The following is a 14,699-nucleotide window of genomic DNA, read 5'->3' on the forward strand; positions in this document are numbered from 1 at the left end:
GGGGGGGGGGGAGGGGTGGGTGTGTTCAAAGTCAGCAGCAAGATGTGTGGTGCAAGGTACTCTTATTACATGTTAGACAGCGAACCACTGAACTTCACTGCAGATAGGGTGGTTAAATTTTTAGCATTTGTCTAAATTCATCTTCTGTAAGGTTTAGGCCAAAGCTTCACCCTTCTGCAAGAGCAAATAACAGTAGGTGTCTGAACAGAATGCATGTGCAGGGAGAACCTTTGTCAGAGTTGAACTGGCCATATAAACTTTTTTGAGATATTGAATATAATGACTTATTTTTTAAAAGCAATTCCTTTGAATATATGGAGTTTAAAAAGAATCTAAGTTCTTCAGACCCTCATCATGAGCCTTAAATTTTTTCCTCTGAATCCTTGGGAACAACATTTGCTGAATCTTTTTCTCGGCAGCACGTCCAGATGTAACCTGCAAACAATAACCAAGTATCCAAAAATAATTTGCAAAGCATTTTAAATGTATCAAGGAAGGTATCAAATTAAAAAATCTCAATGTCTCAAGATTTCATGATGTCCAAGGGGAGAGAAGCTATCAGTCTTCAACTACACGGTATTTGAATAAGAACTAAGAAACAAGTCTACTCTAGAAATGTTCTTGTCACTACCACAGATATTTTCAATATCAGTTTAAGGGTACCTAGAGATCCTCTTGAGACTCTTCAACCAAAAGCATGTTAAGGCAACATCTAAATTTACCCAAAAAAAAAAGAAGAAGAATTTTGTCATTTACTTGAAGTAAGCCAAACCTATCATTGACTCTATGAACCCCAATTCAACTACTGCAAAACCCCGTCTCTCATTTCATGTTAAATTCATTCTCATGAGAACTATAAGGTAATCCTACTGGATGGTCATACAGATATATACGAGGCGGAAGCATGAATGAAATTGCCTATGTTGCTGAATTGCAATAAGGGAAAAAGTTTGAAGTTTTTGAGAAGAACCATGTGCATAACAAAAAAACACAAGAAGTTGATTATCACCTTGTTATAAAGTTTGCTCAAGAAACAATGAGAAGTTTTCATAACTACTTAAGGATGATTTTCGTTAAGCATATAATTTTTGTTAACCATTGCAACATTGAAGCTCCATCTGCTGGGTCATAGAATACTGTAATGCGAAGTTGAAACGAAAGCAACATGAAAATCTTTTAACGGGTACCAACAGTAATGGTGGAACTAACTCAGACATTTGTATATTGACAACTACAAATTTCCAACTAAATTAATAAGATTTTGTAAAATAAATGGTAAAGGAGATATTTCACATCGCTTGTCAACTAGTATATAACATGCCAGTATTTTCTGTTATGCCATCAGTCTCTTCTTATTAACATATTTCACTTTACAACACTTCACATCCAACCAGTCGGACCCCATCTTTATATTGAGGATACGAAAATCCAACAGTGATAAAGACCTAACCACCCTAAGTAACATTGGTCTTCACCAACTTTGACTAACCTTCTAAAGCTCAAAAGCAAAGAAAATTCAGTGTGTAAACTGTTTACGCATGGTTATTTAGGTAGTCCTACTCCTACCTGGGTCTTACCACATGTAGTTAGTTGTGTCGGTTATTTAAGCAAACTGGTTCTCAGGCTACTATTGTTGAAATGTGGAGTACCACGTCGTAAGATAGAAACAGTGACTAATTCATTCCCTTCATTTAATATATATAGCTTTACAAAAAGGAAAATATCCGTTGACTGTTTTGAAGCATACAGAGTCATTGTATGTACACAAGAATTCTGAAAACATAATAAAGTTCATGATATTCTATTATGTGGAAAAATGCTTACCCGAGATTTGAACGAGAAACGGAGGGTCTGACTTTCTGCACCAGAGAAAACTCTCACATCCATGCCTAGACTGTCAACCCCAATGATATTTGCTCCCTGTATAGAACAGAATGACCAGGCTTTTGGTAAACTGAAGGCCTTACAGTTTTCCTTATCATTTAAAGGACCTCAAAAGATTTGACAGTGTAAATGAGAGAAATTTAAAGATGACATACATGTTTCAAGAATGGAACGGGTTTCAGGTATGCAGAATGTCTGCATGTGTACTTCAGGTCCTTTGTAACAACCATGGAACAAAGAACATAGTGTGTCTATCTTTCCCACCAGTTAAAACTTAAAAGGTTCTATCAACTCAAATGGTCTACTTATATAAGGGGTCCAAATTGGCTTAAGATAGCTTTACATCTACCACAGAAGACTGGAGATACATAACTCATCAAAGTTTTACATGGTAAATGATAAGCTCCCTAACTTATTTCCATAGGTGATGGTAATTCTATCAAACCACAAGAAAAGGGGGAAATATAACTGATATTTTGACCCATAACAAAATGGACACACAAACACAACCATATTTTAATTTTGGTGATTGAGAAACTGAATCTGACGGAAAATGGAGACTCCAAAAAAAAAAAAGGAACCTGGGAGAGCATTGGATGTCCAACTGGCAGCTATGCATTTCAATGATTCTCATCCATAGAGATTTACAAATTGTATGTTCATTCAGAATTTGTCGATAACCATAGAAAGTTGAAAGTGGAAGGACCATTCAGAAGCAATCTGTAGTCTGTATTGAATAAGATCTCTCTGAAAAAAGGCCAACTTATGAAGGATTTGGCCAGAAAGCAAAGGTATGATAGGAGTATGCCTTTGTCAGGAGAGAGAGCAACTCACTTGAAAACTCCAGGTCTAAAGGATATTTACTCCAGATGCTTCTGAAGACGGAGCAGCAACCATGTTACACAGTGCATAATAATCAGACCCTCCAAAACTTTGCGATAATGCACAAAGTGGACTAAGGACATAAGACCAATGAATAACGTTGCAGTGCAGGTGAAAATCCACGACAGCCATAATGTTTAATGGTCATCCATAGGAACTTAAACATAACTTGACTAGTCATAGCTGTGCTGGCAAAGCCTACTTATGATCCTCAGTAGATCCACTGAATTGTCCTATATCAGATCTTCTCTTTTGGCTGGAGGGGGATGTGGTTTGGACTAGAGCCTAAATGCTATTATTACAAATATTTTATTTTATTTTTTTCTCTCATTGGTACTTGGTAATTTGCATTTAGGTCCAGTACTCCAGTCTTGGGTCTGGTCTAGTTTGGGTTAATTCTGAATGGGGCTACTTTATTTTTTGTTCGGGTTTAGTTTGGTTACGTCTATGTAATCTGGTCATCTTCCCTAAATAGTTATTAAATACAATTAGTGGTAGAGAAAGGAGTGTGGTAAATCCAAGCACATTATATAAGCATCCAGCCTATTTTAAGCAACATGAAATATGAAAAGTGTCTTATTGTGTCTGCTAAATTCACTGTACTTATATTATGAATCCATATTATCTAGTCCAAACAAGGGAAAATAAGACTTGATTTTGTAAACAGAATTAATGTCAGGTAATTTTTACTTTTTACTTTTCTTTTTTTTAAGAAAATACTCTGATAACTTTGTGCTCAAATCAAATCCCTAGTCACTCAAACAACTTCTTTTCTTCCAATGTAAATCCTAAACCCATTAACTAAACCTAGCCAAAAAATCTAACCTTATGACCAACCAAGAATCCAACCCTATAGCCCAGAGTGAGGAGAAATCACACCTGACCAGGAAAATTTCTTGCACATTCCAACACAACCAACCAAAAAATTCTGTTCTCCCCACATCCCATTTTGGATGTAGGGTCAAACCCCCTTAGAAACCTCCATTTCCACCTTTGGAACTGTAATTCACTTTCAGTTTTCCAACCTCCAGGTTCACTTACCTGATAAAAAAGCCCTCACACTCCACCATCACCTAAACCCTAACCTCAACTTCCTTAAAAACCCTCACTTCTGCAACTTTTAACTTGTTGGACTGTCAAACCAGGGTTTCAAGGGTCAAACTCACAGTTCAAGGGGAATAGGTTTGATATGAAAAAGATATGCTCTAACGATGAAAATTGTAGCAGGTTAGCAGCTAAGGTTTAAAGGATGTAAGTATGAAAACTAGGGTTATGGTAAACTTGGAACGTTGAGAACAAGGGTAAACTAAGTAGGTTGGATCAGAAGAGTTGAGATTTTCAAGAGACTTTCAATCAAGTGACTGAGATCTCCCAAAATACAAGCAAGTTGAAAACGGAACCTAGGACTTTGGGAGATTATGAGATTTAAGGGAACAGAAATATAGAATATGGTGCCAATTGGGTTGATCAGGCTGGGAGCAAGTTTTGGGCAGTAAAGAACTTCTCTAGCCTGTTGACCAAAGAAAACCCCCTTTCAAGCTTTTTCATGGATGGTTTTTGGGTAGCAGGTGATGGGCCAAGTTAGGGATGATTCAAGTTTAAGTGTATCGGATGGTGAAAGAATTATAATCAATTTAATGCAATTCAATGCAAAACAGTAATGATTTTTTAAGTTGCATAAATTTGGTAAAAAGAACAACTAACGCAATCACACCTAGGGACTAGGGAGCATCCCCACCCCACCCCACCCACTCCCCCCCAACCCAAAAAAAAAAAAGAAAAGTCAACAATCAACACAAAATAGTAACATGAAATTCTCTGATTTTCTTGATTTAAGGTGATGCCAAACGACAGACACATAGAAACTAGGACATCCAACATCTAAAAAGGAACATAACTATTACAGAAGAAAGCTCCCACAAAAAATACAATCCAAACTTCGTGATGCTAATTCAACTACCACTGTAAAAACCAACTATTTCAACCCAAAAACAAAACCAGACCCATGTATAGACCAACCCTGGTGAGTCTTATTTAATTAAGGAAGTACTATCAGACTGATAACTAATAAAATAATAAAAACCGCAAACAAAAGCTAAACCACCTTGGTCACATGGGTAGGCTCTCAGCAGCTAAGCTCCAATATGGATCCATACCATCAGATATACCAACTCTAAGGTCTCGATGGTATCCTTTTTCATACACTTTGAGGTCTGCACCGGTACATAAGACATCTACCAATCATATAAGGTAATTGAGGCATTGGCCTCTGACACGGGACAGGGTTGTATGCACTCCACCCACCTAATAGCTATAAAGTCCAAACTCGTAATTTCATTTTAAAATGTTTGTTTATTACTTTTTATAACACACCATCCAATTTTTATTAATAAAGAAAGAGAAGTATAACTCAAAGGAAGGATGTAAAAGTTCTACTACTCAAGGAAAAAGTTAACCTAAAGTTCGGATGTAAAATTAGTCATATAAGCTTCTTATTAGAACACCCTTATTCTCTTAATTGAACTAGAGCAATAAAACAAACAGAATAACCCAAAACTTATTAGGTAGACCGAGTGCCCAACCACTAAGAAACAACTAAGAAACCTATAAACATTCTAACTTAAACTGAATAATCACCTCCTGTTCAAAAAACATATTCAAAAAAGAGAGTCAATAATTCCCATCGACAAAATCATGTAGGGGCACTTAGGACGCCTTTACTTATGGAAGAAGAAATTTTACAAGGAAATCACATGCCCCACCACCGGGCCAGGGAATAGAAAGAAAAGAAACATCAAGCCATAAGGAGCTTCAGATAATGCCCAATAAGACAACCTGGCTATGAAGAAAAAAAAAAAAAAAACCAGAGACAAAGACCCATATCGAACATCTGGACTGTAGAAGCTACACAATGTCGTGGTGGTATTTTGGAGGGGCTAAAGCCATCATTTCTTCTCTCTCATCTGCTAGGGAAGGTGGAGGATAGGGGAACAGATCTTGAAAATGTGAGCATCATAGTGTTCCTCTCCACAATTTATTCTTTTAAAAATGTACTGCAAACTACATTAAGATATGAGAGGAAAATCCTATTTGAAGACCTTTACAGGATCCAACTTCAGGGCATATTTTAACATGGTACTTTAAATTAACACAGTAGTCCAGAAGAAAGTTTAAGTTCTTTAGTGGGACAAATTTTGTGCTTATGTCTTCTGAATGGCACTACCATTCCCCTTTGAATATCAGTGCATCCAAACAGTGCAGGAAGAAACTAAGCAATTTAGTACAAACAAACAAGGATTTATTCTCTCTACAACCCATTCAAAACATTGCAGTGATCTTCGATTAATTAAATCCCAATCCAAGTCAGTGCAATGTGACATATTTAGAATATGAACAAGATAATCTACTTCACTGATACTATGTTTGATACAACATATCAGCATTGTCATCATATCAGCGTTGTCATTTCATGCAAGCCCAAGACCAACACACAAAAATACGTAATAAAGCCATCATCCGTATTACACCAGAGCATCATAGAACTTTAGGAGGAAAAACGAAACAAAGACACAGCTTTGTTGGCAAAAAGTGATCAAACCTCAACATTTAGGCCCTTCTTTCTGCAGAGGGATTTAAGAGCAGCATTACTCTTCATTCCTTTCTCATTAAAGCGTTCTATGATCTCTGAAGAAGAATGTACGAGAACATCAGGCTCCGCATCTTGGAAATGTTGCAAACTAATTGAAGACTGCAGTATTTGTGAAAAGCAAAAGTTACTATCTAACAATTTGTAACTTACGCCAAGTAAGTAAATTCCATTTGCTACATAATTTCCTGTGTCAAGAAAAACAACCCCAACAATTTTAGATGCAGTTCCATCTTATTTTCTTGTTTTAAGCAATCACTGATAGAGAAGAAACAATAGTAACACCAATCCAGGACAGCAAGAATTGAGTAATGTCTGCTCTACCAGTCCACAAGAATTGTCATACACACTACATCACCCCCTCCTCTCCCCTTCAAACCACCCCCCCCCCAAAAAAAAAAATTGGGAAAAGAGAATCACGAAGTTCCTTAGAACAAATCCAATTGCCATAAAAATGAAATCGTTTTGGTTGAAATTTTGGCATCTTGCTGAAATTTCGCACCTTATTTCCGCATGTCGCTGAAATGGTACAAACCATGCTTATAAAAGGCAAGGTCTCATGAGATGGGGTCAAAATTTCGACCTCATCTCGCTTGTCTTGACCATATTCTCCTCTCTGCACCTACAAAACACAAAATCAAAGGGACACCCCTATGTTTGGCCACATCATCACCTCAAGTTGAAAATCACTCCAAGGACTTTCATTGTTAAAGATCTACACACTTCCAAGGTTGAAAAGGTGAACCACTTTCCCCAAAACTATTTTTTTGCAAATAGTAACATAACTACATGTTTGTTAAGGATGGATTTTTTATATGTTATACACCGGAGGCCGATCTACAACCTTAGTGTCGAATATATTTTTTTTGGTTTATGAAATTATTTTATTTTTATGGTTTAGAAATACATTTTCCATCAACATAAAATTGGAAGGAGGATGGTTACTATAGCTTTGATGGAACTCTATTATATATATGTTAATCACCATTGGCCGATCTACAGCTTTAACATATCAAATTTTTTTTTCCAGCCGATAAATAATTATTTTTTTTAAATAGGATAAATAGTTCAATAATTCCAAAAAAAGGGGGGATAAAAATATTTCGTTTTGATTTAAAAAAAGGGAAAATATGAAATTAATTTTAAAGAATTTTGAAGTGTACGTGATGCTTGTTATATTGTACCATATTTGATTTTTTTGTATGATGTCATTATATTATTGTTTAATATTTTTAAGTAAGAAAAAAATATAAGTAGCCACCATATACTTTTAGTGATCTCATATGATGTGAACTCATACGGTTCCAACGTGCCCAGAGGCCACAGGTGAATCTATTCATAGTCCGTAGGACTAACACCATTCGAAGGTGGGCGGCCCGCTCGCTTAGAACAGTCATGTTTGACTAGACTTACACACATTAGCTCACTTACGCTATCCCCCCTCTAGACCAAGCTACTTATGGATGTAACCACAATTAACATCACTACGGTCGGGCTATCAAACACGGGGTCAAAAGTCAATTACGAGTTGGACCAAGAGAGAACCAAGCAAGGGATGAGCCCCTATTTGAGTCAGGCGCGCACCAGAACAAGCAAGTCCTTCCACGCCCTAGCTGATCTACGACCAAAGAAGCAACGGTCGAGCTGATCCACGACCACTCTCTCCTGGTGGTCGAGCTAGTCGTAGATCACAAACGACCCTCGCCCCGGTACGTCGTCTCAACTTCACACCAAGTCTTCACTAACATAATATGCATGCTTGAGTAGGGTCAGGCAGTGCCTAAATTAATAATGACTCTATGCATCAGTGTTAGGATGATATATAATGGATGACAGAGGAGGCGACGAGGTGGGTGAGAAGAGGGAGAAGAGGTAGGACATGTGATTGGAGTCGTGATAGTGGATAGATTGCATGGAAACACAGAGTGCCGATTGATGGTGATAAAAGGAAAACTGAGTGCAACTACTGTCACAAGAAGATTATGGGTGGTGGGCCACAAGACTTAAGCAACATTTGGTTAGAAATTGCTCAAATGTGGCTACATGCACTAAAGTACCTGATGATATTTCTAGGGACATAGTTGAGGACGTGAAGGGAAGGAATAAGTGAAAAGCTGTGAAGGAGAAGGCGATGGTAGAATTTGAAAAGGCACTTCACGCTCCCATGCTATGTTATGACGATGACCTCATATATGTGCCTGATGATGATGATATAAAGACAATGGATGAGGCTAGAAATTGGCGGCGGGAAAAAGTGTCGAGCCAAGATAATCTTTGTGAGGAGGAGGATACACGTAGAGATGCTAGAGGAGGAGTTAGTCCATCTAGAGCAGCAGATGGTGGATCTTCATAGCCTGGGTTTCCATTTAGGAGAACATAGAGTATAAGGGCCGCCCCTCCAGGTCCAGGTCCAGCTCCAACTCTAGTAGTACCACCACGAGTGAACCTAGTACTACAATAGGATCCCCGTAGGTACAAGAAAAAAGGTAGCAAACACCGTAAGATAAAGGGGATGTGGACTAAATATGAACACTTATTTTGGGTAAAAAAGGCAAAAACTCCCGTTCTGCTCCTACAGTCAGAATCCTCTCTTAAGCCGGGGTTTTGGGGAATAAGATATAATGATGGTTGGAAGTTTGATCTTCAATCTAAAGAAAGGGCAAAACAGAAATACCCAAAGGGTGCTCAGGATGCACGGCGGTTGGCTAAACCGCCCACCCGGGAAAGCAATGAACCTTCCCCCGGTGCCTTACATAAGCTAATAGGTCTAAAATGGGAAAAAGAAGCAGGATCCTCTATTTTAGGGATTAAAGTAATGATGGTGGCATTATAGCTCTAGGCACTCGTAGGTTGTGCCTAAGTTGATGCTATTTCATAACATCCCAAGAGAGGGCACTATAGGTCCCTATTACCAGCCGATGCTTGATGTTGTTGCTGAAGCTAGACTAAGGATAAAGGGGCCCACTGCATACGAGGTGATGAATGTGTATTTGCCACAGCAAAAGAAAGAATTGAAAGAATACATAGATGAATTGAGGGTATTATGGGAGCGCTACGGGGTTACCATAATGTGTGATGGTTGGACAAGGGCAATGAGAAAGTCCATTATCAACTTTATGGGTTTATTGTGATGGATGGACAATTTTTCTAAAATTCGCTGATGCATCAAAAGAAACAAAGGATGCAAAATGCACGTCCAAGCTGTCGAAGGAGGTAGTGTAAGAGGTTGGGATAAATAATGTTGTTCGAATTGTGACAGACAATAGAAGCAACTACAAGAAGGTCGGTCAGAAATGATGAACAACAGCAAATACCGACTCTTTTGGACTCCTTATACAACACACTACATTGATTTGATTTTAAAGGACATGGGGAAACTCAAAATTGTGAAGAGTGTAGTTGAGAGGGGATGGCAAGTGAACACATTTGTATATTATCATGGGTTTCCATTGAACCTACTGAGGGAGAAGTGCCCGGGGGGGGGGGGGACTTGGTCAAGCCCAATCTCACAAGATTTGCCACCAACTATGTTGCATTTAAGAGTTAGTTTGAATCGAAGAAAGTCGATCTTAGATCCATGTTTGCCTCGGAGGAGTCGTTTGGGTGGAGGGAATCATGATCCTCTGATGGTAAGGTAGCACAGGCAACAATTTCATTAGACGAATTTTGGCAACAATTAGGTAAAGTGGTGAAAATTTTGTCACCAATTGTTGGTGTATTGAAGATGGTGGATTTTGCTTCCAAGCCCACCTTGCCCAGCTTGTATACTGCTGTGGAAATGATGAAAGAACACGTCTGTGCTGCCAATCCATGTGGCAACAAGAAATTTGTAAATATAATAGAAGAATGTTGGGAGGGCAAGCTAAACTATCCACTGTATAATGCTGGTAAGCTATGCACATTACATTCTTTTATATGATGTATTAATGTTAACATTGAGTCATTGACAATAATATTTTTGTCATTTCAGCATACTATTTAAACGCAAGGTATCAGTATAGCCATAAACTTGTATTGAATCCGAGCCTTCTTGAAGCAGTGAGAAGCAAGTGCTTGCCAAGTTGCAACCAAGGTCCAGTCTACAAGCCAAAGCCAAACTCAATGGTGGCAACTAAAACAAGGGTTGCGCTCGTTACAGGACTTAACCCAACATCTTACGGCACGAGATGACAACATCCATGCACCGCCTATGTCTGCATTCCCGAAGGCACCCCTCTTTTTCAAGAGGATTCACGACATGTCAAGCCCTGACAAGGTTCAATCAGGTTCTTAAACAATCAGGGTCTGGAAAAGAGCAAACGATTCAATCCCAAACTCTTTCTGGAGCAAGGATTAAAGTATTGGTATCGGTCGGCTAAATTAAAGATACGTATCAGAGGGTATCGTATCGTATCAGAGATACACTAAGATATGTTAAAGATCAAGGATTAAAGTATCAGTCACCGTATCAGTCGGCTAAATTTAAGATACGTATCGGAGATATTTTAAAACATGAATCTAGCAGAACCTTCTGAGTTTTTAGAGAAAAAACCACGCAGAATTTTTTGGAGATTGAATGTGCTTTCCTTCATTTACCATACAATATGTTATATAAATAGACAAATGTTCCTTTCCAGTATGAATAGCAATTGTATGACCGATCATTCTTGGCAATATGGTAGATGCCCGGAACCAAGTTACTAATCTTTCTTTTTCACCTCGCTCATAGTTTGAAAAGAAATCATCCCCCCACCTTCCGAAGATTTCATGGGAGGTGAATTTTGTAGTACAATAGCAATCTAAAATGTAATTACAATTTAAAAGAGATTGGTTGTTAACTATTTTCTAATTGTTCTAGAAGAAAGAATTCAAGGATGCATTAGGGAGTTTTGGAGCCACCGTCGCACTCGCGGGTCGTACTAATACTGATGCTAGTATGCAATCCAAATTTCAGTATGTTACTTACACAAGTGTTAAATATTTTGAAATTAAAATAATCTTTTGCACTTGCTATAACTTGTAATGCAGCTAAATGGTGGGTGTTATATGGGGGAACGACACCAAAATTGAGGAAGATTGCTATCAAAGTACTCTCACAGACATGTTCTGCGTCCAGTTGTGAGCGAAACTAGAGTATATGTTCACACATCCACTCGAAAAGGCAGAATCGATTAGGTTTAGAACGTCTCACTGATATGGTGTATAGCACTACAATATGAGACTGAGGATGCAGCACATAAGCATGGGTATGGAGAATGATAAGGGCCAGATCAAGCTTGCTGATGTTTTTCAGATTGACTTAGATAACGAGGATCTTCTAATTGACTGAGTAAGGGATACAGGCTAGCTATTGATGGATCAGCTTGGAGATAGGCCGGACCCTTATGTAGAGTAAGAGATGGAGGTCAATGTTGATAAGTACATGGCTATAGATGGTAGGAACATTCATAGTCCCCCCCAACCATTCGACCCCACACCTGGCAGGGTTGATTCAGATGGAGATGATGATTGGTCCACTTCCTCAGGCGGTCGTACCCAGCCTTAGCCTCAGACTCAAAATCAGACACAACATCGCTCACCAAGTAGTCATGAGGGTGATGGTGATGGTGATGGTGACGGTGACAATTACGGTGATGGTGGAAATGAAGATGGTGATGGGGGTGGGGGTGGATTGAAGGAGTTCGAGAGCATATAAACAAGCCAAGCCAGAGTCAGAGCTAGAGTTGATGCAATTCACTAGGGAGAGCCAGAGATAAGGAGTGCAGGCTACACTAAAGGGCCTCATCGTCGGTTCGGTGGAGATGAGCAGAGAGATTGTATGGACATTGATAGTCTGTCTATATCTATTGGCGGAATGAGTTTGAGTAGAGGGGATAATCATCCTCACAGTCACAATAGAGGAAATGGGCATGCCATTTACTGCAGAGAGCACCTGGTCGGATTATAGTATTGGTGGTGGTTATGGAGCTTATAGTTAATTCACTGGGATGGGGCATACATTTGGTTCATACATTCCTAGTATTGACTATGACACCCAGTCACATGGTGGTGTGTTTGTGGACAGCTTATTCTCCAACCCAGTCCGAAGAATATGCTGTCGAAAGCATCAAGTGACAGTGGCTCAATGGTAGTTCTTCTTCTTCATACTATGGCGGTGACACATACCTTAGGGTAGGTTACCTTCAGTATTTAGATGACTCAATTTTTATGACAGTTGTGGAAGACTACGTTCGTTACTTCTCGCACAATATGACATGGCATCCATTTATTTTGCAGTAAGAGGAAAATGCATGTCGACTCCAGACAATGAGTGGAATCCAGCTAGGCCGTCATAGTTCATCAATCTGATTGACTTAGAGTCATGATACAGTAAGGAACTTCTGATCTGATCATATGCAAGTATGACAAGTAAAAACCGTTGGATTGGAATAAGGTGGCCTCACAATAAGTGGTCCATATTCCACATAACATGGGTGATCATGTGGAGAGAGCTTACAGCCTCAAAGGTTCTTTTATTTCGTTTGATGAAATTTATGGCCGCAATGATTAAATAAAGATAGTCCTCAATATGTACCTTCTTATCATAGACAAACTGTCATTCAATTAGGATTACTACTGCTTATCAGAATTCATAAGATGCAGACTTGATATTAGCCCCTTTAGATGGATAGGATCACCCCAATAAATTGGATTGAATAATAGGGCGCCTTGTCGTCTAGGTGCCTATACTGGTAAAAGTTCCCACAGGACACAGAAGTGGTGACACTAATCGTCTTCACCTGGATTACTTTCTCAAATCTTCTTAAAAGGGCTGGAAGTTGGTGCAACCATGCAAGCCCTGCTCTTGCAGGGTCCCTAGTCCTAATCTTTGGCATCCACAAAATGGCATTCGCAAACTTGAACGTCTAAACACTAGAAGTCCAAGATTTTATCATCAAATAAAGCAACATCCCCTACTAACAATAACCATTAATAATAACAATGTTTCTAATATATCAACTATTTTGCCAGGATGCACTGAGCATGATCAGAAACTCTATCTAGCAAAGCTGCCTACAATGAATACGATATACATGCCTGGACTCCATATACAGAGAACAATTCCATCCGCATAATCTCCAACTTGTATAATGTTGAACATATGTTGGCTCCAGCACTCTGAGAATTGAAGTTCAATCTCTCACCATCTATATACCGAATTCAAAATGGTAAAGTCAATAAATCCCATAGTCAACCCAATAGAATTACTACATTAGAAACAAACTATAAATACAAATCCTATTATAATCATTAATTAAAATAAAAATTGCAGCCACTTGTTCCCTTCTTTCTAAGGTTCACATGTACACTTTAAGTGTGATGGAAGTCCGATACTTTCTGTCTGGAACACTGGAAAAGCTGACTACACAACAGAAGTGAGCACAATTTAAATTTTATTCATTGTGATCTTTACATTATATATTGATGATAGATCACATCATCGATTTCAGATGGCCTCACCAGATATTTCAAAAGTCGTGATACATACAAGAATCCATCCAATCAGACGATCCTTAACATCTGCTCAATTCCATAGATTCTATAGAGACGGAACAAAGGAACTTTGGCAATGATCTAAAAACCTTCGTGTGTATCAGATGGTTAGGGTCATCTAATTCTGGAATGTATATGTTTTTTTTTCTAATGTATCTCAAAGACAACCTTTCAACGAGCTCCTAGTGCACCAAATGGAATAGAATCAACACTCTTGTATGTGTAAATTGTTATACCATGAAGTTTTCCTGTATATTTCATTAACAAGAATTGAATGAAAGAATACAGGTAAATTAACTGACAATAAATAATGATTCCATTAGAATTTATGGAATATTAAGTACCTTTCCAGTCTGAGGCATACCCATCACCATCTTCATTGTGAAAGAGCCCTCTTAGATACGATTCCTCATCATAAAAAGCAGGTCTTAGACATCCAATAATTGAAAGCCCGTTCGATGGATGCTCCATATCTTCTGAGTATTTGGTATTAACTGCCTACAAGAAAGTGTAAACTCAATATGCAGCGACAGTCGAAAGAAAAGCTCCCAAATCCCACTATTCAGGACGGAATCTGCATCTATGGTTTATTAACAAGATGAATTGAAAATATTGCAGATCAGAGTCTAAATCCAGGCCCAAGAATTGCACCGTACCCACAAATAATCATGTTGCAATCTTCTTTTATACTTTTTCAATGAATGACAAATGCTTCTTGCAAAAGTTGGGGGAAAAGAAAAAAGAAGTCTGCATAATATGCTTTGTCCTTTTTTTT

The 14,699-nt window shown here is 38.5% G+C and overlaps 1 protein-coding gene across 1 annotated transcript; it reads right to left on the reverse strand.

Annotated features, from left to right (window-relative positions):
* On the reverse strand, positions 1–14,440 carry LOC122090021 (uncharacterized protein At3g49140-like). The gene is made up of 5 exons (XM_042659847.1): positions 14,269–14,440; positions 13,469–13,578; positions 6,365–6,514; positions 1,825–1,920; positions 1–435 (listed from the first exon to the last, which is right to left on the reverse strand). The coding sequence occupies exons 1-5, from the start codon at positions 14,393–14,395 to the stop codon at positions 322–324; spliced, it is 597 nt and encodes a 198-aa protein (XP_042515781.1). The 5' UTR covers positions 14,396–14,440; the 3' UTR covers positions 1–321.
* Positions 14,441–14,699: the final 259 nt, after the last annotated feature.

Source organism: Macadamia integrifolia, chromosome 9 (assembly GCF_013358625.1).
Source record: "Macadamia integrifolia cultivar HAES 741 chromosome 9, SCU_Mint_v3, whole genome shotgun sequence".
Classification (NCBI taxonomy): Eukaryota; Viridiplantae; Streptophyta; class Magnoliopsida; order Proteales; family Proteaceae; genus Macadamia; species Macadamia integrifolia.